This window comes from Varroa jacobsoni, unplaced genomic scaffold (genome assembly GCF_002532875.2).
Source record: "Varroa jacobsoni isolate VJ856 unplaced genomic scaffold, vjacob_1.0 contig01616, whole genome shotgun sequence".
Lineage (NCBI taxonomy): Eukaryota > Metazoa > Arthropoda > Arachnida > Mesostigmata > Varroidae > Varroa > Varroa jacobsoni.
In genome coordinates, this window is record NW_019214662.1 from 28895 (window position 1) to 56558 (window position 27664).

The 27664-nt window shown below is 39.6% G+C and overlaps 1 protein-coding gene across 4 annotated transcripts; it reads left to right on the forward strand.

Moving 5' to 3' along the window:
• The first annotated feature begins 67 nt into the window (after positions 1 to 67).
• LOC111272104 (uncharacterized) lies at positions 68 to 27664 on the forward strand. Of its 4 annotated transcripts, XM_086973163.1 has the most exons (7): positions 374 to 726; positions 1960 to 2093; positions 12852 to 13052; positions 18281 to 18378; positions 19908 to 20165; positions 20513 to 20637; positions 20916 to 27664. In XM_086973163.1, the coding sequence occupies exons 1-5, from the start codon at positions 657 to 659 to the stop codon at positions 19933 to 19935; spliced, it is 531 nt and encodes a 176-aa protein (XP_086829289.1). In that variant the 5' UTR covers positions 374 to 656; the 3' UTR covers positions 19936 to 20165; positions 20513 to 20637; positions 20916 to 27664. The 4 variants fall into 4 exon arrangements, with proteins under 4 accessions (XP_086829291.1, XP_086829289.1, XP_022709058.1 ...); XM_086973165.1 differs by having other exon boundaries at positions 68 to 722; positions 20513 to 27664; XM_022853323.2 differs by having other exon boundaries at positions 20513 to 27664.

Here is a 27664-nt window from a genome sequence, read left to right on the forward strand (position 1 = left end):
GTCGAACGTATGCAAATTACGGCGTATGAAATAATGATTTCATATTCAGTTCAATGAAAAGCGATCGTTATTTCGTTACTTAATTGGCTACAAGTAACAGATGTCACAATGGCGGGACAGTTTGAATTAGACCACAATGGTCCGCGCTCACAGTAAGTGGCCCACAGATCCTCCCGGTTCATTCTAACTATATCGGCACCATTTGTACCGTGTGTATCTGAAGCATGCGCCGTCGGCTCGTGTCATGATGACGATGGTGCTGGTAGTCGAATAGCAGCAGTTGTCGTAGTCATTGTCGTCGTCATGAGGAAAGGGCGACAGCAGCAGAGGCAAACGGCCAGGCAGCTTGGCCAGGTAGAGTGGCAGTGAAGCAGGAAGGGAGTCTTGTGGCGCCAGCCTTCGTATTCTATTTCCCTGTAATAACAATAATAATCATCATCATTGCCTTAGTAGCAGTAGTAATAATACTGCTGAGTCGATGGAGATGTTCGTCGTTAGCATCGTTGTCGCCATCCGCTTGCCGTAATCACGGTGGCCGTGTCGAGTCGTTCGTTGATTCTTTTCTTGTTTCCTCGTTTGCTTGGCTTGACTGGCTGCGCTACCGGGCCTGCGCTAATGCGCCAGTAGTGGTGGCTTATAATGTTTTTGTTGTCGCAATGCCTGTTTCTGTGTCACTGTCGTTGTCGCCACTGTGGCGGTTCCTGCTGTTGGTTGGCTGGTTGGTAGGTTCGTTCGTTCGTAGTTTCGGTTGCTCATCCGCCCGCTGCTGCCGCTACTATCGCCATCGCCATCGTGCTCACTGCTGCTCGTTGGTCTTTCTAGTTGATCGTCTACAGCTCTCTCGACCGACCAACCGACCGAGCGGGTTTTGTCTCGGCTGCTACTGTGTTTTTGCGTTCGCGGACTTTCGTGCCAGCGGCAACGGGAATAACAGCGGTGGCGCTACCGTTACTACGGCGGCCACTATGTTTAGCACTGTTCCTGCTGCTGCAGCGGCAGCGGCAGCGGCGGTGGCGGCGGCGGCGGCGGCGGCGGCGGCTGATGCTTTTAATGACAGAATAGTGTGCAGTAGCTCCGTACGAGGACGTCGTTGTTGTCAAAGAAGGAACAACAACGACGGGCTTCACTCCGATTGGCCCCGATAGAAGTCGCTCGCTAGTTTCACACCATCGCTAGCACAATTGTACAACAGCTAGTAGGTCGAACTTCGATGATCACGGATGGCCAGACTGCGCCATGCTTACGATATTTGTGTTAACATGATCATTATGACGATACGGTGATACGAGTGATGCCTGCTTATCGATTTACGAACAAGTGACGCCGATAATTGTGATGATGAGTGTCATGCCGCTAAGCATAGTTGGCTAACTAGCGAGTGAGTTACTAACAGTTGGTGACGATGACGGCAGTAGCTTTCCTGTAAAACAACGACAACGGAAACCGCTTTTTGCACCGCACCTAGAACGACTGGAATTATAACGACGAGCTCTAATCCAATCGCTATTATTATATAAAGATATTCCGTATAATTCTAATTTACGTAGTTCTTGGACAACGACAACATTGTTATTGACCTCGCCGCCGCCGCCGCCGCCGCTGCTGCTGCCGCCGCTGCTGCTGCTGCTGCTGCCGCTGCTGCTGCTGCTGCTGCTGCTGCAAGTGGCGATTTTCTTGCTACGCTTTTTTTGCTAAATAATCTTGAGTAGCGTCAAAGTTCAATCCAGATGAATTTTTTTCAAACTAGAGCGTCCACGAGCAAGCGACGGGGGCAGTGTTCTACTTACACTAGGAGATTGTGGCATTTGCCAACTTTCGGCTACAACTCTCCGTTCAATAAATAGATACTGTGTCAATAGTTTGATGCGAGTGATACCCTCTAGCATCTAGTTTGTGACGATAATGAGTTACGATATTGTGTATCTCCGTGTATTGTCATGCCGTGATATACTATCGCAGGTGCAGTGCTACAATCCGTCATTGTTTGTTTCTTAACAATGGATAAAGTGGAGCTAGTCCGAGAAAAGCAACTGTTCTGCCACCTAAATTCGAGCGCTAAAATGATGACGGCACCGAAGACGACAAGACTGCAGGTGGGCGATGAACACGTGAAGGGGGGATTATGGCGCGCTGTGTCCAGTGACTGGTGGAATACTGTGAATCGTAATGCTGGCTGAATTTCTTGATACACCACAACAAATGAATGTGATTGATTGAAGGCATATTTCAGAACTCATAGTACAAACACTAAGCGACTGTACGAGGCAGACATAACTTAGCAGCACACTTTTGGCTTGTACAAGGCTAAATCCTCTTTTTGAGGGACTGAGACGTACATTTTGTACACTCACAATGTAAATTGCAGATAGCCGAAAATGTACACAAGCTCTGTGTACAGTTTCCTTTTCGCAGTGAGTCGCTGCTTTCTTCTCATTCTACAGTGTTATTCAATTGGAGCACTTCACATCGCTTGCTTTTTTCAATTGCGTTTTACAGGAAACGGAATTTCGTTTAGCTCAAGCTTTAAGAGTGAATATCCCAGCTGGCAAAGAATCTACAGAATTTGTACTACCTTCTATTTGTGATCGTCATATAAAGGAAAGCCTCCAAATTGAACAGTCGGGTCCTTAGCGAATTTATTATACCTTTTAACCCTTTTTGTATATGTAATGATTAGGCTGCCATGTATACCCTGCACGTACTTTTTACAGTTATAAAAGCGCTTATAAGGTATTTCTTAGGGTTGGCTAATAATTTATATCTTTTGTGTAAAGTTATTGTATGCATAGGGTTATGGTAGAGCAATTTGGGCCCAAATTTATTTAACGCTATCCTTGATAGACATCGGTTGCCAGGGGAAAAAGTATTCCACTGTATTTACCGGATACACCTATATTTTCATAAAGTCGACTTATATAGATTACTAATGAAAGTGTAGCTAGACGGACCATCAATCACTTCGTACAAAGAAGTCAGCTATTCCACGAGGTTAGAGCGAAAGTGCTTGCTTCCTAAAAGATCTTGGCTAAGACAAGTCTCTAAGATTCTGCCAGTGATCCTGAGTCGTCTGCTATTGGTCCTCATAAAGTTTCGCCGAGCAGTGCGAAGTCGCGTTCTATTCTAAGCACTGGCACAACAAAAAATTGTACTCTGTACGAGAGCTGAGGGGCACTATGATAATACGTACAATTCTCCAAGTTAGTCCAGTCAACTTTCTCACTCTAAAATTTCTGTAACTGTCGTGGTTACTCATGATTCAGGTATAAACAATACTCGATCCATGACCGTAATTGTCCAAAATGTGACGCATGTGTCGGTAACCTTGTTTAGTCTTAACAATGTGCTGTGCTAATGCGATTGCCAAAATTTATTTTAAAAACAATCACATATGAGCAGAAAAGTACAATATCCTACTTGCTATATATATATATATATATGAGAGAGAGGGGGAAAAAGAGGGTTGCATCCTGAGGCCAGTTTCCATTTTTATGCCAAGTAAGAATTTGATATCACTTGGTTCCATATATACGCGAAATGTGGTGGCCCACATAATTATATTTGAGGCGCCGATGTGGATATATAATATTATATTCGTCAGCGTACTTATTTCTGAAAAATGTGAATTTGTTACGGAAAACGTAGTCTTGGGACCAGTGCAGTGGTACTGGACATATGAGCTGATCATTTTTATTTCTTGCAGATGTAGACAATGGACCACATTCTATTTGTATAGATGGTTTTGTCTTTTTCTTAATGATCCTTGAACTACGAGTTGTCGTGGTCTTATTTAACGTTTCCAGAGCCTTCAAGCTCTGTGAAGGTTATCCGCGTCTCGCCTGTATCTTCAATAAATTATAAGGATTTTACAGAAGGAAGATGCAATCGAGTAGGTTTTCTAAACTTTTTGTTTTATTACTTTATTATGTTTCGACGGCTCATTCCCGTGGATATGAAGTGCGCCTTTTCTACGCGAGGTAGAAAAGCCTGTTTGAGGTTTTAAGTCTAGACTAAAACGCTTCGCGTAGGATACTTTTGTCTTTGTAATGTTCAATGCTTTTTCGGTCTCTGATTAAGCTTCCACGAAAGATCTTAATTTCAGAAAGGCAAAAAGAATAGTACTGCTAATCATATCAAGTTACTCCGAGCTTTATCAGATGGAATCTAGTAAAAACACTTATGAAGTTCTGCCATATGTGCAACGCATCAGTTCGAAGGTTTTTGGTCGTTAAATAATTTCTTTTTTAACCGGCCCTTGGGCATAACTTTTGAATTAGGCAAAAAGTAATAAAAGGAGCATTTATTTAAATGTTGAATTATTTCTTCCTTTCATGAGAAGCCTATGTTTTTCTGATTGCAGCGTACGCCTTACTCCTCGTCACACACTTATGTACAATAGAAGCTCGGCGACTTTGACTTGGCGTATAGCTCTGCATGAACATCGCCATTAACTAAGGCTTCTATGTTTATTATCTATTTGCAAATAAACATTACCTCAAATAAAAAAGAGATAAGCATAAGTTTATTATCTATATTCCATTGCATAGTAACTTTACGCATCATGCTACGCTAGGCCATAATCATTTAGTTCCGATGTGTTTACTTGGACCCATAACATGCTGGCGCTAACAAGAACGCTATTATCTTATATAATTGAAACAAATTCACAATAGACTTCATTGACTTCATAGACAATGCATTTTTTGAACGAGTTCTTGCGTAGAGGCACGTAGCGTTGCGTATCGTAGAGTAGCTGTGATTTCAAGATCCCCATGAGAAATCATCATGAACTATAAAATCCTATTTCTAAAGCCTATTAGGCGGTTAAATAGCAACCATAACACACAGTGTGTAGCTACACGTTTTTTTAAGTAATTGTCTTTAGACAACGTGGAAGCTCGTAGACCTCGTGCTCGGCAATACATAAATTTACGTCGAATCCAGAAGGATTAGGGCAGAACAGCCCATTTGGGATTGTTCTTTATTCGTAAATCTAGCATATGCATAGTCTGTATTATTATATATAAGGATGTCGCCGACATGTTTCCGTTCAGTTAACGCTACGACCGAAAACAAACCGTGATAAATGATCAGCCATTATCACCATGAATACGCTTGGCGAAATCATTGTGTAGAAAAACAGGCTACCGGTCAATAGAATAGCAATTACGATATTCCTACCTGAATCGTTAGACAATTAAGATAAAATTGAGGTTCTAGATACTTACTATTTGACCTTACTATAATTAATCGTTTATTTAAACGTAACATTTGATTGCTGCTTGTGAGCTTACCGGTCAGATAGGGAAAGCCAGTGTTTCAGGCTGACCAAACGCAGGATTGTAGATAACATTTAAAAGATATTAAGTAGCTTCTTTGTACATATGGACGTGAAAGTATATTACCGATACTAGAGAGCATCGCATAAATCTTTTCCGTAACAATTCGTTAACTAACATGTCTTATTGGCCATGATAGGTGAAGCGCAGATTATTGTCAGCATCTGGATTTTATTGCCAACTTGTCACCTAATGTTCGAACGACGAAAAGCCAGCGACGGACTCGAGAGTCCAGCCAAGAGAGATAAAAAAGCACATCTTTAGTGCCATGTCTGTCTGGTGGTCCTTCCGTGTGTCGTTCGCGCGCTTGCCTTTACATGTGGTACATGACAAGAAAGGCAAAACCCTATCGTTGGCACATAACGATCAAATAGAGGCCGACATTGGTTGTTGCGGAAATGAGTATTCATAAGCAGAAGCAACACATATAGTCCGTACCTAGTATAAAGTAATAGAATAAAGAAGAGTGTAAAGGACTTGTTGATTGTTGTGGCTTCGTTGTTGAACAGATGCTTGTTCTTATGAGGTTTTGCGGTGTTTCTCGTCATTGCCGAACTTAGTAGTAGGCTCACCCACATGTTCATATCTTGTTATAGTAATAATAATGATAATATGCTGTGTGGTAGTAGGCATTGTTGTGCCCTGTACGCTCGGATGCGCTCTGGGAAGAAGATTCTACCTACCTAATGCAATGGCCGATCTGCAGCCACTGCACCGACATCAACTACCACCTCAACGCCAAAAGCCTAGAACGAACACCATCAATGGCGCCAACAGCAGCATGGTAGACCACCTGTACATTAGTTGCGAAGGCAACGGCGGTAAGCTCTGACTGCCCCTATTACACGACCATGTCTAAGGCAAGAAACAACAGAAAAAAATTATAAACGTTTAGTTTCGGTGTATCTGTGTGTCTTGTGGAAAGAGCTCATGTTTATTGGTCCTGCAGTCGTTCATTGCAACTCAAAAAAAAAGTAGTCTTGTTTTTTGTCCATTTTTATATACACATATGTTTCCATCATGAATTCGATCAAAAATGGTCTATTGCTTTAATGTCTGTATTTGACACAAAATAAAAACATCTTTAAGTTTATGAATTTTTTTGTAGCCTTTGGTCGACATTTTCAGTTTTCGTAGTCTATAGTGAAGATGGTGTTTCGAAGTGTTTACCATATTTGCGTAATTCACCTTCTAGATCATACGGCCTCGAAAGACAATACTGAATCATTTGTTCTTAACAAGGCCAACATCTGGATGTGGAAATTTATTACAAATGTTTGAATCGATAAAGCTGAGCTCAGTGGGTAAAAGGATGGCACTAATCACCGAAGCCGGTTTATTGACACATACCGCAATCGTATAACCTCAAACATTCAATATTCAAATAAAGAAAGGGATAAGACAAGTGATCATAAAGCATTTTCTACCTGGCTACCCGCTTTATTTCGAATCCTAGCCGATAATCATAAGCATATCCACTGGTTGGTAAATGGTAATAATCGATCGTAGCATTGATAAACGAAAAATGAGATTCTTCTGCTTAACGAACAAATGATCTAGTTTATATAAACAAAGCGTAATTAGATTTGGTCTGCCTACAGTTGTATTGTGATCGTTTTTAGCTGGCACCGCTTAGACACTCGCTGTCCTTCGTTTTGTCTATTGTTCTGCTGATCGCGTCCGTCCGTCGGTCCGTGCGTCAATGATGCTGCTATAGCGTCCCCATGTAGAGACGGGCTATAACAGGCTCTTATTCTGCGTAAAGCTACCACAATAGCGGAGATAGGCATTAGTCGATGCCGTTGGCTTTATATGACTTAGGGCTTCGTTGGCAGATACGCGCGCCGTGGGTCGATCTGCGCCTGCGTCTGTGAATGAGTGTTACCGGTCTGCTTCCCGTCCGCCACTGTCTTTTATGTGGCTTTTCCATGTTGTTTCTATGAGGTGCGTGTCTCTCTCTCTCTCTCTCTATCTCCCTCCCTCCGTCGGTCGGTCCGTGTGTTTCCCCGCCCCTGTCATCAGCCGGGCTCAAGCGCGCCAGCCGCGCATCTATTCGTCGTTCTCGTTGTTGTCGCTGTGCTCATACCTGAAAGCAGCAGTATCAGCCGATGCTGATGCTGCTGACAGTAGCTACAGCGACAGCAGTGGAAGCAACAGGCCTCGTTACGGACGACGCTGGTGGCCCTGATGATGATGGCGACGATGATCTTGGTGATGGTGGCACACTGGCGAGAGAGCCGACTGTGACGATGAGATGCTGACGCTTATAACGGAGCTGATCGTCTGGCAGACCACGAAGGGACGAAGTTAGAGCAGGGGGTTGTCTTGTCCTGTTTCTCCTGGCATTGTCGTCCTCAGATTCGCACTGATTGTAAGTCTTGAGACGAACAAATTTCTCCAACCAACTCCAAAGCATCATCACATCACAACAATCATAAGCGTCGTCGTCTTAATCCATCATAATAATGCCAGCATCGTTATCACCAAAGGCCTAGTTAGTTTAGAGTGATCATGTGGCGGCGTTGAGAACATCGCCGAGATAAACGCGCCGTTCAGTGATCGAGAACGAAAACGACAGTAGTAGCAGCGGCAGCCAACGACGACTGAGACAGCAGAGATCAGCCCAAGCCCGACCAGAACAGCCCCCACTGACAAAAACAGGAAGGGGAAACACCAGAGCGCGCTGACACGATGCGCTCTGGTCGTTGCTGCTATGCGTTTTCAATCTCTCTCACTCATCCCTGATTTTTGTTTTTCATTGTCGAAAATGCTACTGTTCTTACTGTCGTTGTCGACGTGCTATTGATCCTATTGTTGTTACTTATTTGTCAAATTCAAGCAAACAAAATTGTGAAAGGACCACCCTTAGACATACGAAATAAACCATAAAGAGCTCGAGCTTTTCCGCTAACTAAGCCAATACATTCTAAGAAAGTTCTCGAAATGCGTTCCAGAACATTTTCCACAATATCTATACTAAGTAGAAATTGGCTAGTATATGAATATTCGTTCGTCCGCTTTATCGAAGCGCAGGAGGTTACTCGTTAGGACTCTTTAACATACAGCTTTCCATAACTGACTGCCACCTGTTAAGCGGCAATCATGGGCAAAATTTTTGTTTCATTGAAAGGTAGTCCTTCCTGTCTTCCTCTTTACGTTGTGTCCTTTGCAAATTTAAAATTACCTGACATTACGTGACGCAAATTTTAAACCAGACAGAGCTACTACTAATAATAATAAATAATAAAACGTTCATGCTGATGCTTCCATAACGGCGCTCGAACAAAAATAACGTCGTTACTTTATATAAATATTGCTTTGACATCTTCTCTGAAATAGATTAAATCCTTTTATAGATTACCTCACTTTATAAAGTGAGATAAATTGGATAGATCCGGTTCTGAGCTACACGAAGAATCGAAGTTGAAAAAATTGTGGTGGAAAAACGTTATCAGATTTTTCCTGTGTAAATAACTTACATAGGTACAGCAAACGATGTTCAAAAGTGAAATGAGTGCGACTTGCCCGATTGAGATCGGTTGCGTCAATGGGGAAGACACATTACTACCGCTGTGCACAGAGGCAGTTTAGCACTATCTGCTTACAACCGAAGAAAATTAATTTCTTGATTATTTTTAATAATTTTTTTATCATTCTTTTGGGATGTCAAACTGATCATACGTACAATGTGGGTCTAGATGTAATATTAACGGAGTTTATGCTGATAATATATTACCAGCAACTTAGCTGTTTCAACCTACTTGAAGGAAGATTAATAAACGTACAAGTAGGGAGAGTCGTGGGGGTAAAGAAAACAGAGATCGGCCACTCAAGTACTACCTTGAATAACTTAAAACTACGGGAAAATAGCTGAGCTGCTTAACATCGGCTTTCCCTATAGCGACTCAGGTTATGTAAGAACGAACGAACCGATAGGCTAGTCTTCCGTAAGCTTATTAAGGACGAAAAGATTATAGCTTTGAATTACTAGTCAGTGTACGTGCTACGAGACAAATCAAACTTGAAACATTTTATATCGCAGAACTTTTAGTGCAAACTATCTCTTGAATCAAAAAGCACTTACTCTTAAAAAAATCAATATTTGCCATTTTGTTTTGTTGTACAGGGCACTGAAGCAATGCAATATTTTTGATCTCGAGGACGAGGAACCATATAACATATTAAATCATAACTAAATTATTATTACATAATTAATCATGTAACATATATAGGCAATGATGATGAATGAACCAAGGTCTCAATTCATCTAATGGCTTTTCTCATAATTAAAGCTTCAAAACATCTGTACATTGAGGTGCTACGCTGCTTTGACTCAAAATTTATTCTTAGCTATCTGCTCGCCAGTTAACTGCATCTTTTTCAACAGTTTTTAACAAAAAGAAAAAAAAACACCTCTGCTGTGAGTAAAATACCTCGAATCTTCATCTTGAAGAGCAATTATTAGGTAATTTTCATTATGAAAAATACGTTGATTCAATTTATTTATTGGAGTTTACTTTCTTAAACGACAAATGCTTCTGTTGCAGTCCAGTATGTCAGAGTTGCTGGATTCTGGGTCATGGAAGAGTTCATTGTGAACGTTAATTCGGCGCTGGCAGAGGAAATGCCTGCAGTATTCTGTTGCTGTGTATGTAATGCTACTATTAAAAGCGATAATGATGTTTAGATCTCGGCACTGCTGAAATACACCGTGGTAAACTCCTGTTCAAAAAGGATGTGATTTTCCAGGTAACGAGATATTGTTAAAAAGTTGTCATTAGAAGTTTTTAGTTAATTGGCGATACTTGTATGTAATTAATGCGACGGTATCTTGTCCTGAAAGCACCAGTATAGGTTGAACTCACTACAGATATCACGCATCTATCGTTTCTTTCACTGTGATATGACTAAATGTTTGGTGCCTTACAGCACATGCTGTATTGTTATATGCTTACCGAAAACGTACATCAATTAAAAAAAAAAATACTAAAAATAGAATCGTCACATGCGCTATACAAATATATGCATTGTGCGAACTTTATACAAGTTCGAAAGATTAAGCTTCGCCGTCGCTGTACAGATATATGTGATCAAATACAAAGATTACTGAAGTAGTTCGAAGTTCGATAACATAACGAAATAATAATAATTATAAATGTTCAAGGTTCTACGTCCGGTTCTGTCTTAGTTAAGCATTACTTCGAACGACTGGCTCTTAACACAGAATAAAGTTTGTATGCGGCCAGCTTCAAACACGCAACTGCACCACTTAGTTTGTTTTGAAGGCAGGTGAAAAGGCAGACCGTACCATTTATAGTTTACTTAGTCTACTTGGGGCATCGTGTGCTGCAGAGAGCCACCGCTGTCTTCGTATCTTTTACAACTTTTAGCCTCATTTGATCCCTTCTCGACAAGAACATGCGTGAATCTCGACCGACCACGTAAAGTCGTCTCATGTGATCCTTTATGTCAGCGGGTTTCGACATAGGCCACCGGTACTATCGGCACCCGACGAAATTTAAGATTTGTGTCCTGGGGCGCGTTAGACAACCCAAACATCTAATTGCGAATACCAAATGGAATCAGGCGTCTGAGATCGATGAACGACACCTCTTTCAGAGTAAATGCGCGTTACTTAAGCCGAGCGTACGCCGGTTAAATCGGTTAAAGGAAAAAGGGGACAGAAAGCATTTACGTTGGCTTCAAGGAGCAGCAGTATCAGTATAATAAGGGCAACCCTTATCGTTGGTAACAATAATAACCATCGTCACATACATCGATACGTGTTTAGCGTCCACAAATTTCGAGCTGCTTTAATTGGGGAAGGTATTAACTCATCAAGTCTAATTCCCATTTTGGATGAACACGTTCTCCATGTTCCAAGCGAAGCTTCTATAATACCCTGTACTAAAAAGTGCCGGTTGATTTTTTTTGTGTTTGAAAATTGAAATCGTCATAATTTTCACAATATTTTAAAGTAGATTCCCTTATCGAATCAATGCGTCTGCTTTAAGCGAATAAGTACGGAAGCTTTCACTACCGATAGCGTTGCAGCCATCAAGTGACGCGTGAAAGGACTGGAAAGCAATAGCAGTAACCGTAAAATCATTCCCAATTTTGCAAGCTCAGTCTAGCATAACTAAAGTAATTGTTCTGCCGCATTCATATTTAGCATCGTATAGATTCCAGTATTAATGGTCTTACTATTACATTATAAATATACTTTGTTTTAGCTGAAGTTGCCCTTCTCAGCAACTGCGGTACGTATCTTTAGCCAAGGTAATGTTACTAACTTATTTTTGGTTTTATTTATACAATTTAAGTAAGCTATATGCGGGCAGCCAGGCCTTACGAAGATTGGTACTGACAAAAACTGGATAGAATCAAATATTTAAGAGGCAGCCCACACTGCAGAACCTGACGAAGATCAAAGAAAGGCACAATAGAATCAAGAACAAGATTTTTTTTATATCTCAAACCTGATTTTCTAACCTTTGTGTGAATCTTATATCTTAACCTTATGCTTTTTTTTTTTTATCTAAGGAAATATCTAGTGATAACTGAAGGGCCAAGAATGAAGCCACTTAAAGCAACATTTCGTTTCAGATGAGTGAGTGCGATTGGCCGGGCTTTGACAACGAAGAAGAGTTCTATTTACGCACACGGAAGGGAAGCGACCACTGATACTTAAATCGATCAATGCGCATAGACTGTAATTGCGCCACTATGAAATTGAATCTATATAACATGCGTAGGTCTAGCTAACAGTGTTATTAAAGTCCATCGTATTTTCTGTCGGTACGAACCGTTACACTGAGATGCGTTCTTTCCACTAACTACTTACCTCCTGTTTCTTTTCGATCAATTTGCGTACTTTCTAATAATCGAATCCTTGAATAAAGGCGATTTGAAACGAATCAAATTTGTACAAAGGCAGTTTATAAAATCGCAAAATAAAAACAGCGCATTTGCTTTTTTACTGGGCTATATATACATATATGTAGGTTGCTCTCGGAAGCCAACGATGAGTATGTGTTGGGAATACGCCTTCTCTCATGAGACTATTGAAGGGCGAATTGTCCCTTTTTACCAGACGGATTGAGGTACTACACGGCAAATAGAAGAATCATAATATCAAAAAAATGTTGAAGGAAGCAGTCAATCTCAGGAAGCGAGTTTAACTTCGTAACGAGGTTACTTGGTTTATAGCCTCTGAGTCAGTTTCATCCAAGCGAAATAAACCAGAGATAGTTGATAAAATCCCTGATAGGCCTCTTTTTCTGTCCTGAGGTTTTGCAACTGCCAATGCTATCCGTCTTTCTTTCAAACTTGAAGTGGTTTACCACAGCGAATGATTTAATAAAACTGCTTTCTCATAATATAAAACTAGTGATCGGCTATTGACAAACCATCCGCCTCGATATCACTAACAACAATTTCTGTATTAAAATGAATTAACGAAGGAAATCATCATACAAAAATTATACGAATCTTTTTTCCTTCTGTATTTTACAGATCTCTTATTATTTAATCCATTTACGGCCACGTCAGCGGCCGTGGGGACTGATGAGCCCACCAATACAGCCGGCAGGATTGGTCGATCATCAACGCCTTCGTCACTTTCGAAATTCGCTCGCCGATTATTTTTCTGCCAATTCTGCGCGTATAGCTCGCAAAATCGACATAACGTCGTACGGCACGAGCGCAGCCACACAGGTTAGCTAGCCTTCACTTTCGTTGAGTGCTTAGATTTTTCCGCTAATCGACCGAATGCTACAAAGTTGTATCCAAGGTATGATCTTTTGGATAGATTTTCGATCAACGTATGTATTGCGCTTAACCATGATTCTGATCATTGGGATTATCTCTTTCTGATTAATTATAATCCACGATTGTGTCTGTCCGAAAAAGATGCATTTGTCATCGACGTTGCTTACTACCGACGATGCTCTATCTCAACATGGTAAATGTAATAACTTCTAAAAATAATTTAGAAATATGGCACAGCAAGCAGTCTCGGGTATAGGTCAATTGACATTCGATAATAATATCAGTATTCCTTTACTAGAAACAACGTCTTGGCTCTTTTAGCTTTCAAACATTTCTCCATTCTCTGAATGTTCTATCAGTATAGCAATTCTGGCGCATGGCGGCTAATCAGATTTTGGAAGGAAAATACGCCTAACATGGAGAGGTCGCGACAGTCGTATATAGTTATTCTCTAAACATTAGCCAGGTTGACGCTTAGCTGACTGTCAATCTCGCGCGATCATACTCCCTGAACAATAATGAGATCGTTTGATTTGATTTGAGTCATTATTTTATACATGATTTTGTTTGTTTGCGAAATGAAATCCTCTAATATGAAGATCGACCTTTTCAAAATACTTATACACATTGATCGAAAGCCTGTGCTGAACACAGCTGAACCTGCGAACCCTTCGAATTTAGAATCTAACCTTTACTGAATTTCAAAATTTGCTAGAGGCCATTTTTATCATTTTACTATGATTATCATTACTATTCAGTGACTTTCGGCGTGTACACCTCATAACGTCAACTAGTACACAAGGAAACTATGCATGTGCGTAATATCACACTCGTCCGCCTACCTTTTTTAAACTTGAGGGGCTGAAGGGGGTAGGAAGATGATGCGGTAATATGATGTTCCTGTTTGCCTGTTCATGCATGCTCGTGTGGAGTGATACGGAGACTATAGTATTATCGCCTTTATCCATGGTCGCCTCCAGCTGCCAGGAAGGTTCCTTATACTCTGACTGAGCGCTATCTGACGAAATCATGACAACGACGTGGTAGGCACTTAACGTTGTCTCTTTTCTTCTCCAGAAAGTAATTTACTGAAAAATAAGCCATGTGTATTCTACTCAAACGGAGGAAATCCTCCTGCCAATTTCCGAATGACATAGTGGATTTGCTTTAAGTGTAATTTCTAACTTGGTACTTCATTTAAAATATTTTGTAAACAAGATTGCGAATAAAATAATTCCTCAAGCCATATGCAGGAAGCGGATGCCTAATTGGCGAGGAATTAATAGAGCACTACGCCCGTGTAGATGAATTGCCTCTTTTACTTCCAAGGATCATCAAGCCTGTGCGATTGATAGTTCACTAGCGAGTGCTTCACAACAACAAAGGTTTCTCAATCAATCAATCTCATTTGAGCATGGATGTTCTGCTTATTCGATTAACGAAGGGCACTGTTGAAGAGATACATAATGGCGCTCTAAATGTTAAAGGATGAGCCAGGCTTCATTTGACCAGTCGAAAGTTTTGGCTAAAAACGCAGGATGCCGCTTTCAATCACAATACCGGTCTATTTAGGAATTGTAAACTCTCAATATCAAACCCAAACAACACACTGTTTCTGTAGAAGGTGATGGACCGATCGGGTCAACTGTTACGTGTCGGGTGAAAAGCTGCGCTATCGAGAACGGGCGGCTCGCTAGACGTAATATTTGCTTTAAGGTGAGTACCAATCGATAGTGTCTCTAATATGTTTTTGTCCAAATCAGTTGTAGTAATATAAATCAATTACTAAGAAAAATATGTTGAAAATGTCTCTACACTATTTGGTGCATTCACTGCAGGCTCTTTGCAATTTTTAGGGCTATGAAAGCCTTTACATCAAAATAGTGTCCTGCAGCATGTGCTTGTACATGTGCAGTGTTATATCTTACATCGTGCATATTGCAGGACCAAAACCCCGAGAAATATTAGATCAACATGCAGTATCGAGTATTTTATTTGTCCCTACCACTTATCATGTAGATTAGATAATTTACAGCTATTATGAAATATGTGGTCTCCTGTAATCAAGTTAGCAGGACTTGTGCCTTGAACATTTTTGTCCCAGTAGGATACAGAGAACCCAGAGTTTGACATAAAAGCTGTCTCATCGATTTTAGCCTATAGTACTATATGAAATTGATATCCCCTTATCATACAGGCACTCGACAGTTACGTCATCTCATACAACTGGACATCATGCATGTAGCACGTTAAGGTGTCACTACATATTACGTTTTTCTCAATTTTTCCCTCTCCAGGTGATTAAATGTGGCCAGTAGCGAAGGCACAGGCTACTTATCCTCTCAGTTGACATGCTGTCGTCCGTCCATCTTCACAAAATGCACCCGCCATGGGTACTCGTGGTATCTACGAAAGCCTAATACATTTATACTTCTGAGAAAATAATAAGCCTTATCGTTAAACAACCTGAGTGTGGACGCCCAGAAGAACAATGAAACGTTTAAGTAGATGCGGTTGTATCACACACCCTAATGCTGAATATATTTATTTATTAATTATTTTCCAGATTTTCTTGTATACGTAACTTGTTGTTGTGTTATCTGTGATAAGGTATTCCATCACAACGGAAAGGCATTCAAAGCCAAAATTAAAGCGAATATTTTTTTGTGTTTTAAAACAATATGACTGGATTAAATGTACGCCACTTTGATCGATGACTTTCTAGCATTTTGCTAGTAACACCATAAGCCAATCGCTGTACAAGGTGAGGGCGGAAAATTGTGACAAGTTACGTTTGCACCCCTCCATTGAAATTCAATAAACACCGTTGAGTGAGTTAAGCAGAGACCGGGACGGATATTAGATTGACGGTGTAAAACTCGGACTATATGGCAGATGCAGTACAATTCTCCCGGGTGACTGGTCTGGCATTGTCATGTCCGAAATGAGACCGCTTTTGATAAGTCCCGTTCCGAGGTCCGAATCAACCATTTTGCTAAGCGGCCACAGCTCATAATGCACGATTCCTTTCCAGTCACCTTTTTTTGGCGGCAATCAAAGCTCTGCCGCAGACTGTGAAATCTTTCCTAGATTTGACAATTCTCCTTTTCGCATATTATGGTCACATGTAATCCACCTTTCATCGCGCGTAATCAACCGCTTTAGAAATGTAATAACATAATATGAAATAATGATGGCTTGGTTTCGTGGCAATTCTGTACAGTTTCACCGATGGAAATGCGATAGGAAAAATTGTTTTGCCTCAGTCCGTTTAGCACCCAAACATCGAACCTTTTTTTGTAGCCGACTTTCTTCAAATGGTTTACAACTATTCAATAGCGAATGTTTAGTTCCATGGTGATATTATGGCTTCTTCCGTGTCGGTTCCGCTCAACTTTCGGCATAATTTCATCAACTTTTTTCGTAATCGGTCGACCGTCACCAGGAGCATCCTTCAAATCTAGAATAGAAGCGACAAAATTACTTTGAGGCCGTTTCTTCCGATAACACATCCTGACCACAAACAGCACGAATTTTTTTTATATGTGTCTGAATACCATTTGTGCTTTTGTTATAATAAAATCGTAAAATATAATACATTTTTGCAAAAATTTCCTTCCTCTTCGAGATGGTCTACCTTGAGTCTGAGTGAAGGTATTCTGACAGTTTTACCGCATCAGATCTGGGCTTTCAGACGGTACTAATGCCAATCCAACGCGATTCGTACCGCCTGAGATATGTCACTTGAAAGCTATCCAGCTAAAAGTCCCTTTTTTACGTTTGGGAGATTCTCGCTAAGCGTGGTGTGTCAGTGAATAAAGGAATCGCTTGAAGGACGGATTTTTCAATCTTGGTCCTTTTGTTTAAAGGGCTACGCTTTCCGATGTACAAGAAACTCCGACTGAAAAAGTAAATCAACTTGTTAATAGGCTTGTTAGACTCACCCCTACAGTTATTTAACTAACCAGCAAATAATCCGTATGCAAACACTGTTCGGAGCTAGAACAATACATTTTTTTGTTTTTGTCTTACCGCAGTTCTGAAAATCCGGTATATATGACTATAATTGTAAGCTATCATTCATGAAATCGAATTTTATGGGCAATTCTATGAAGGCTTAAAAAAGTTCGAATGAAATAGTTTTTTCGTTTGAATGAAATAGAGTTTTCGTCTATTTAATTGTGGCTAAGATATTAATATTTCGAAACGCTACGTAACAACAATGCAGCCGCTCATTGGTTAGACACTCTAGGTCCACAGCTATAGTTTTGTAAAAATGCCTATTTAAAACTCCTCAAGCCAAAAGATTTTTTCTGTTTCGTAACGGACAGAATATACTCTATCAGCAGACGACATGGGTCCAGTAGGATCCCAATTGGGTAAATGTTAAACGAAGGTCTATGTGATTAGTGATACCGTTCACTCCGTTGTAGACGTCAACTTTTTTTATATGAAACACTGTGTATGTTTAGCTCTTGTAAAAGAATGGTCAATTGTCAAACTCATGATGGTGTTAGATATTTTATCGCTGTAAATAGTTTTTTTGGTCGTGTTGGATAAATCTCGAAGAGCACTTTGCCTTATCGTAACAAGTGTGATATTAGCTCTTTTTTTATTCCAAATTCTAGAAGGCATTGTGACTATATTTGTTTTGTTTTTCTGATTGTCAGTAACTGCGAAGGACAACAGTGATAATGATAAGATTTGCATTAAAATAGGAAAAGCTTGGCCTATATCGCCATGCTATTATGGATATGATTTTAAAGAACCATTACGAGTTACAATAAAGCTGCCTCCTACATAACAAATGCAGCATAATGAGCGTGTTAACGAACAGTTCGTTTAGCTGTCGTAAATCCTTTTCCTGTCTAAATTTCTTTAGTTTGTATAGATTCTAATTTGTAGTAATGATAAATACCCTACAAAATTGTGTGTCCCATATTTACGCTTATCGATTTATGCTGAATTGCCTTACCCTGACCCGAACAACAAAGTTCTACTAATCTGTCCACCAAAAAGACAAAGTGATAGCGACCCAATTTTACGCAATAAGCGAAAAAAGTTTTCAACAACTATGAGCTAACAGTTGGTGACAACACCTAACCGGCCCAAAAATATATTCAATAAGTGAGCTATAACGCGCAATGGCCATATATATATAACACTTTTTCCAGGTGAAAAGCCATTTAAATGCAAAATCTGTGGGCGAGGATTCGGCGATAGCTCAAATCTGCGCCAACATGAGCGCACGTGTCAGTCAAGAAAAGAAAAGGTAATATACCTTTTTTGATACTGAGATTTCTTTTAGGCACATCTGAATGATTATATTCACATATTTATCGGTCCATAGTCAAAAAATTAGGAGACATCGGGCTAACATCCACATAAAACTTCAGCTTCAGCCGAGACAGAAAGAATGTGTAAAAAAGTAGCATGAAATTAATGATTTAACTACAGACATTTAACCTATTATAAAGTTTTTATCGTTGCTCGATTTATTGATTGATAGATAGATAAGTGCTTCCATTGGCAACCTTATTGGCGATCTCTAGTTTGAAGTGCTGAAAATATTTGTATTACTTATTAGAAAATATTATTAAAAACGTTCCTAGTTGTATACACGATTACATCCTTAACGCAGGACTAGATGAACCTAATTGCTGAGTTTATTTATTCTTGTGAATGGACACCTATACCCCAATTGAAACGTGTTACCCCAGTCTCAAGAAGTATCTCTACGATCGCCCAGTGTATACGGTGTGCTGCTGTTCGTAAAGATCTAATATCGAATTCGCCTCACATTACCGTGCGTATAATCTGCAAAATAGTAAATATGAGGTTGTCGTACACGTGCTTCGAAGATGCAATCAGTCTCCCAGTTCTTTTTAACAAGAGTTTGCCATTTATCTGTTAGCACATTTGGAGGTGATAACGTAGAGCTACGTAGTTCCCCGAGCTCTAAGCGTAAGGTATCGTGCAAAATGACAAAGTGCAGCTTCTATACGAACGAAATAATGTTTTCGGAAAGTAAATAATACTTTATCAGTAGCAGACGCCATATCCCACTGCGTACTCTTACGAGTCCTCCGGCAAGATTTCTCGCACATATTCTACTACATTGCAAAATTTAATCTCACTTGATTATTCTAACCACTAAATAAAGCATTCCGTTTACTTATTGTTTTATTTATCGGTATGATTGGTCCTGTACCGGTTTAATGCGGATCCCTTAACAAGACGCTGCTACTGTAATTCTAGACTTGAATATATTGCTTTGCAAAACAAGTTCGTATAATGTTTCGGGTGTCGTTAGAACTTCGTTTCAAGGTAAACGCTGAGTGAACGTTTACTCTTTAGCATCAATAGATCCTATTCTTAATATATTCATTCCTATTTTAAAGTCGCACGCTTCATTTATTGTTTAGTCAAGTTACGCTTGATGAAGAAGCTAGACCCACGTGGCATTCCACGTTTATTTTCTAGGCAGTTATTCAGAAGAGAATTAAAAAAGGGGTCGAAAAGTTTTAGGCCTGGAAAAAAATGTGGTCAAGTGAGGTTGGGTTTCTATTGAAAAAGTAGGAAAATTCGTACGTTATGATCCTTGATTGCGATGTTGTGTTTACTTTACGTTCATTATTTAATGCTGCTAATGGTGCCGATACCTCCAGAATGCAACTCTTTTTTTTCAAAGATGAGATAATTTTACGTTCCGAACCAAAAGTACTAGCTTTGATCGTTGGTTATCCACTACCTAGGTGTTATCGGATATTTATGATTTCTGTTATTGTGTACGCAATATAGGGATTCATCTCGTGATAAGCTGCCCTAGTGCAGAATCCTGCGGAATCATACTGCGCTCAGACATCTTAAAACCTGGTAGGAGTCTTCCATCCGGATAACTCCCTGCTAAGCGATCACTGGATCTTTCACCGAAAATGGGTTTGGTCGCGATTCCTTGTCGCACCGATCACTGTGGCGTGGTGTGCGTCTATTCCAACTTCTGATCTTTGATGGCAGCTTTCTATCAGTCCAAAGTGCAGACATCACGCCCACTCAGAGGTATGTTCGATTAATTTCCCGTTTGAACAGTCTCGAACTGCTCTAACTTGCCATATATTCTTTTTTCTCTTTTTTTTTTAATTTAACGAAGAAAACCTTATTTGCTTTGGCGGAACATTTTTTTCACAACATAATTTATTAATCGGCCGTGACTAAAAGATTTTTAGATAGAGCAAGCTAGAACATCTACTACTATTGCAGATATTGCAACCTGACCTATATTTGCGACTAATACGAGCGTAGACAGAGTGGTTAACAGCTAAACTGATCTTTGCGTAGAATGAAGGAAATTTGAAAATGCGTGACTGCGGCGTCGAAATTGACCTCATGTCACTATCTCCATTTAGGTGGTACGATGCGTGACTGGTGCAGTAGTATTTTTATCCTGGAAAACCTTCTACGCACACTTTCGTGAACATGGTATCTGCTACAGGTGGAAGAAATAGAAGCTCCAAGTGGGACACACCTATTTGTGGGTACAGCAAACATCATTGGAAAGAATACATATATCCAGGGCTCGTTTATACACGCGTTACCCTTTCGATATATTTAGTTTGTCCAGGCAAACGGATAAGTGTATATTGCTATGGAGATTTTGCAGATCAGGACGTAGAAATTGGACTCATTTGCCGTGTCTTGTGTATGAGCATCGGCTCGAGGTTGTATCAATCTAATCTGTTACGATTAATGATAGTAGTGCACTCTGTTTGAGAACCTTAAACGCAAGTTCACCTTATACTCTCATGACAGTGCTTCATCGGGCTATTACCGGAGTCGTCTGCTCGCACGCACAAACATAAGCAGTCGCACTAGCGGTGGTCTGGTCGGGCAAATGTCCGTGGGTCGGGCATACGCAGAACGCGAGGTCAGTCGGTAGATCGCAGTGACCTAATGATCAGTATGCCACAAGGCATGAGTCTGAGCCTCTGTATAGGACTGATCGGATCAAATCTCTGGAAGCTCACTAAAAAGTGTCTAAATAAAACACAATCCTTTTAATAGATAGACAAAATATCTGAGGTCGTCAGTGTTATTCAACAATAACTGGCTTTATCACCTCACGATTGCGCTGTTTGAAATTGACAAAAGATGTAGCTGTACTCACAAACTAAACTGTTCACGAGAGTCTCAAATGTAAGTCAACATAACGTCATGACATGTACTAGTGAGCGAGTCAACAGGGATTCTTGTAAAACTATAGATAAGGCAATAGGAATCGATTGCGGTGGTCACAGTAGCCACTGTAGTGAATGGTATTCCCAGATTCTTGTGGATTAAATATGCATTTAGCTATAAATATCAAGATAGACCCTAATTATGTTTTGGTTGTTAACTAAATAATAACCGTTTTTGTTTATTGCCTTCCTTTTCTAATGCTTCATTTGTTCATAGTAGCTTCTCTGTTTCGATATAACACTGCGGTGATCGTTTAGTTCAGATGATAAAGTTCTGGGGGAGCCCAAACGTGCGGATGTCGGGTAGCGTTCGTGTAACATTTCGACACTCGTTGTCTGCCCTCTAGGAGATGAAAAGGATCAAAACAGCTGTCGAAACAACTTCGAATAGACCTGATATGTACGATAAAGATCTTCTCTCTTACTTACCTACTTACTAAATTTGAAAGTAAAATTCAACAGGCACTGCGGTGAGCTAGCCTTGAAGGGGAAGGATCACTATATGCTTAGCAAAAGAGTCCTATCTACACGCAAAACAGGGCATATGTTTGGTGGACGCTGTGTTGCAAATTCATTTATTTTCCATGCGTCTTCGGAGCCCGAGATCAACAGGACATACTGCTATCCGAACAAAACGATCTCAATAGAGCTGAAAAGCCTTAGCATACAAATCTACTACTAATAACAAGGACACATTAAAAACGGGAAGGCAGTCAACAAAAAAGGGCATTACTTACTTAACCACCAATTACCATTAGGCGATGTTCTTGTAAACCTGTTGATTATCTCCGTTCCTCCGAGACCTATCACACAACTAGTCAGTGATTGAAGAGATACTGTCTCATGCTTTTGAGTTAGTTAGACGAAAATAAGTAAATTGGTGTCTTTCTTAAAGACGAGTTTGTAATTGTATGTAGATAGTTCAAAGCCTACAATTTACCTGTCATTTATTCGATAAAATATTCCGCGCAATCGTCACACGCATTTGTCATACAATATTGTGCTAAATTAGGTCTATGTAGATATAGGAAATGTCGCAAGTGCTTTCACACGAGAGTATGAGTCTCAGCCGGGAGGTTATTTATACATGACATCGTTGCTATTGCTATATATATGAGACGGTAACGACAGCAGTAACTACAGCAATACTTTACGCATTGTCCTATCGATTATCATTGAAAAGGTCTATCTAAATGTTTCCGTTTGACACGCAGACAAATACTTTTGCAGCAAATCAAATTACGCAGCCTGTTAACGGTAACGTCTGTTAGAGCAAAAAGCCTGTAGCCACTGTTGGTCAAACGAGTTTTGCAATACCCTAGTATGGGTTTCATGTATAGGGTGAGTCAAAGCCAGCTAGCACTGTAGTTTTCTTGAAAAAAAAACACCCATGTCTAGTGATTTATTCTGTTCCAATCTAGATACTACGAGGTTAATGCTGAAAGTTTCCGGGCAAAGAAGCCATGTCAATCGTTCGTCTCATCTCTAACCCTATTGGCATAAGTAGGCAGCTATTAGCGGGTTGTACATTCCTGGTTGTCGGTGAACGGAAGCTTCATTAAAGCACAGGAAGGATTTATAAGGGTCTATATAGGAAAATAGAACTCTTGGAGTTGCTTCAATGGCTGGTACCAGAAACGCATTCTTGCTTTGAGCGGTTGCATTTCTTCGAAGAAACGAACGTCTTGGCTCACCTTATTGACCTTATACACGTGTACCTTCTTGAACGATGTCGTCCAAGTCAAAAAATCATGCAGTAGGTAGAAGAGATTGTACGTAGCAAACACCAAAGAAAACTAGATACTATTAATAATGACAATTATCTCTTACACATGGATGTAGACCTTGGTACATTTTTCGCAATGATCACGCCACTACTCGCAGTAGCTATGCAACAACCAAAAGCAACGATTTGATACTACTTTTACGGTGGCAGATCCTGGATGAGGCGGAACTATGCCGCAAGAACGAACTATCCCGCGACGCTAGGAGCTGTTAGAGTTTTTGAAAAAAAAAATATTTATCAATCACATCTTTCAGCAGTACGCTCCCTTATTAGGTCGGGCGTCCTTGCATTGAGTGGTTCATCAGTGAACTGAAAATAGATTCGTTTATCTCTTTGAGACATTTCATTTTATGCATGTCTCAGTCAGTAAACATGAAACAGTGATATTTAGTATCGGTAAACGCGTGCAAGTTGTTTGCTATACGTATATATATATATATATATATATATATATATATATATATATAATAGTAACATACGCATTATTGGGTTTCTATTATGTATCGCTCTTGAATCAAAATTGAATGGCCTCGTATTGGTACGGTGCGACCCGTGGCGATGCAAGGCGGTTAATCGGCGCCATTGCCGATTACTTAACTAGTCTTTGATATATGACTGAACCCAGCATCACTTTAACTCAATGCTGGTGCAATTGGCTCTTGCTGGCTGTAGTTTTTTTGTTGATCTTATCATATTCTGTACGACAGAACTAGTTTCAATTGCGTAGCTTGTTTGAGCATCGAAATCAACTGCTTTCGGTCACTGCGATGATAGCCGTAGTGAATCATTAGCATCCTTCTATCGCCTGCGTACCCCTCGGTAACGAGAGTACCGCTATATTACATACACGTAATTTTTCTTAAACGAACGTTTTCTGAACTAATGTTTTACCCAATTATAATAGTTCACGCAACCGGACGGTCGTTTCCGGTCGACTTCATTCAATTACCATTTGTGTTCGCCAATCATCAGCGACCTTTCGGCTTCTGTTGTTTGTATTGCGTCGGTCAGAAAGCAGTTCCGCCCTTAAATCAATTTCAGAGTGGTCAAGTCTGAAAAGGACTAACTCTCTTAAAGGGAGTAATGCCTTTTGGTGGTCCGTTTAGAAAACAGGCAGATTCCTCCAGAAGACGATTCATTTCCCTACTCCTATCATTTGCTTTCAATTGGTCATTCGCCAAAGCGAGCTGCGTAGATCCGAACAGTTATAATCCGATCGAGCAATGTCTAGGATAAGAACAGGGCGCGAAGACGTTCATCGAAAAGCCGTCAGAATTTTCTAATCTTCCAAATCGTTATGAAGTCAGATGTTTTTATTGCGAACTTCTTCGATTCTCCTGGGCCTTTGCATTGTCGAGAAATTTTTGACCACGCATGAGGCAAACTGCATTGTGAATTGATCATCATTTTGCTGTTATGCCCTCTCAGATTCCATTAAATCCTACGAGGAGCTAAAAGATTTATGTTTTATTTCCAATGCTCACGTTGTGTAGAGGAATTTTTCTTATGGCGCGAGCAATCGTACCGAACTAGTCGAGCGGCTGACAGTAGTATAGGGGATTTACATCATTACTTTTCATAGTATTCTGTAATCCGTGTAGGCAATTGTCTTGCAACTGACTTCTATCTACACAGAGAGCTGTTTAGGTTAATGGACAGAACTTTAACGTACGACCATACTTTGATTCTCTGAACGAAACTTATGCGATCGTCTCGATCATTATCGATTCTCTAACAGGTGTTAAATCCAGTTTAGCGAAATAGTTTCCGCTTGAAAATTAACAGCAAAATGAGGTTCCGTTTTAGATACGAAACTTCAAAATCAGTTTTCACGTATTTCCACTACTAGGGGCTGATTCGTATGTGCTTCAGTAGGCCTGATGTAGAAATGCAAAGATGTTTATGTTAGCTAAATGATATCAAAAGACTGTCTCTATTTTAGAGGTAAGAAGGGGATTGGCGCATGCCAAATTTTAATATTTTCAGGCAACGGTAAATTGACTCTAAGGTTCCTATAGTAAATACATTATTATTATTTTTATTTCGTTTTCAATTAATCAAACAAAAAAACTGTTTCGCAAAAATAAACTTTGTTTCCTAACAAATTCAGATAACCAAATAAGCTTCATATTATAAATTCATGGTATGCTCATATAATTATGTTACCAATCTCCATGCTGTTGTTTTAAGCGAGGTCTACAGTTACTTTAGCTAGAAAGTAAAACTTATAATGATCGGCCTTGCCTGCCAATACAATACTAAACTAACATAATAATCCACTTCTTCTAACATACGTCTCATGGCAAACCTAAAGCAATAATTGCAAAAAAATGGCAGAATTCGTATTCGGTTTTTTACCATAGTAGAATATGTGAGCACGTCTTAGATATGAGCATGATACAATTACTTCAGTTTATCCTGCGAGAACATTTAATATATACATAAAGGTCTAGCATGCATCCAATTTAAAATATACCGTTTGTGTATCGTTCCTCACGATTTCTCCAAGGATTTTCCTCCACTGATCATTTTAGGCTTTACATGAAATTTTGGGTAATAGAAAAAATACCCCACCGATTTCTATTGTATCGTTCTTTTCCATATTTCTCATACAAGTGACAACTAACCATTCAACTAATATATATATATATATATATAAACTGAATTATTTGATAATAATCAAGAATGCAGCCATGTAACACATAATATACCCTGTTTACTGTTACTGCTACCTTTTACTGACCAAGATGAATTTTTTCCACATATATATGTGTATATATATGTGCGTGTACGTTGGGTGTGTATGACGAGTGAGTAAGTGAGTGAGAGAGGATTCTTACACCTTTTTTTTAACATCATTTTGTGATGAAGCGGGTTACTGTTAATATTTCGTACATTTGTTGTTGTCGTCGTCTAGAGATAGGATGAGGATTCGATTTTGCAGTCTTCCAAAGCATCTTTTAATAGCATCAATAATTTGGCCCGGTATCTAGAACTTACTAAACAACATTGTAAATTGCAAAGTTTTCAACACAGCGGTTGGTAGAGTACAACTATATCCTTATGCTCTTTGTAAGCCTACCATAAAAGTTCAAAGGTTGAAATGCCTGGCAGTTTCTTTTAGACCGCTTAACCTTCGAATTAGTTTAAAAAAAACAGAGATTTTTCGTCGTAGAGTATAAGAACTCTAAATTACAGTTGCTGATGAAATGTTATCGAAATAGCATCTCATTATTTGAAGTTTTACAGACAAACACGCAATGCGTTCATTTTAGGAAAAGTAGATTGCAACATAATTATAACAATCGATTGTTCACTGGTGGCAACCTAGAATCTGGTAAATCAATCGACAGGTCTCAATGTCCTTTAGGTTTACAATATTACTACGTAGCCGGAACCGTTGCACCAAGCGCAAACGATCGGTCCCCAAATAGAAGTATTCGGGGACCGATCGCTTATATATGGCGGGTACTGGTTGTTGACGACCCCTCGTATTTCCAATACATATTATACCCTTACGTATATATCTTGAGCCGACAGAAATTTATTTGTGTTTGTTCGGGGACTGAACAAACGTTTATTTATTTTACTCAAAACCACTTCATATCAAATAGTGTTCTTTGCATAGATGCTAGGTACGCCGCCCTTATGATGATGCGTAGTAAAAACTTCACATGAGCGTGTATTTGTGTACTGTTAAAAACCTCACTACGTTCGAAGCTCTAAACATGTGAGAAATTCAGTCAATTATTGTAAAACTAGCTAATTTTTATTTCGATGAACAGTTTCTGAGAAGCTGCTTTAGAGTAATGACTGTTCAAGCAGCGGACTCGATACCAATTTAAATGCTGCTCTTTCAAAATTGATTTTCAACTAAATGATAATAATATGCACAGATTCATACGATGTCGCTAAGTGACGAAGTAGCCATTATCACGAGGCGGGCTCAAGTAATTCCAGCTGCTCTAGAAGCATGTAGCGTTTATATTCCGTTTAAAAAATCTGTGTATAGAAAAATGTATTGCTTTGGGGGAAAACGAGTCGAAGTTCAGGGAGGCACTGAGTTCGAACTCGTCTAGTTGCAACCAGACTAGCTTTAAATACCTTTAGTCATTGAGTGTTTATAGCGATTACTTTAAATAACCTGTCTGCAATAAATGACTAAGGAAAAGCTTTTCACATCATGATTGTCAAATATATGAATAGAAACTAATATATACAATTATCAGTTGATAATGTTGTATTTATACACACACAAATAGAAAGTTAGAAAAATTGAAGTGCGAAGGATGAAAGCCACACAGATAAACAAATACATGTGCATCCATTTATCTATTATTGTAACTGAGAAGAACGGAACGGCAAACTGATCGAAATATTGTTATATTCATGTACCTGGTTTTAATATTAATATTTTATTGATATAACCTCATAAATGGTGATAGCAAGATAATAAGAATTAAGAATAATGACCGCAATCGCTGATAATGATGAGATTGACAAATAAAGATTTGATAATATTATACATCGTTGAAGAA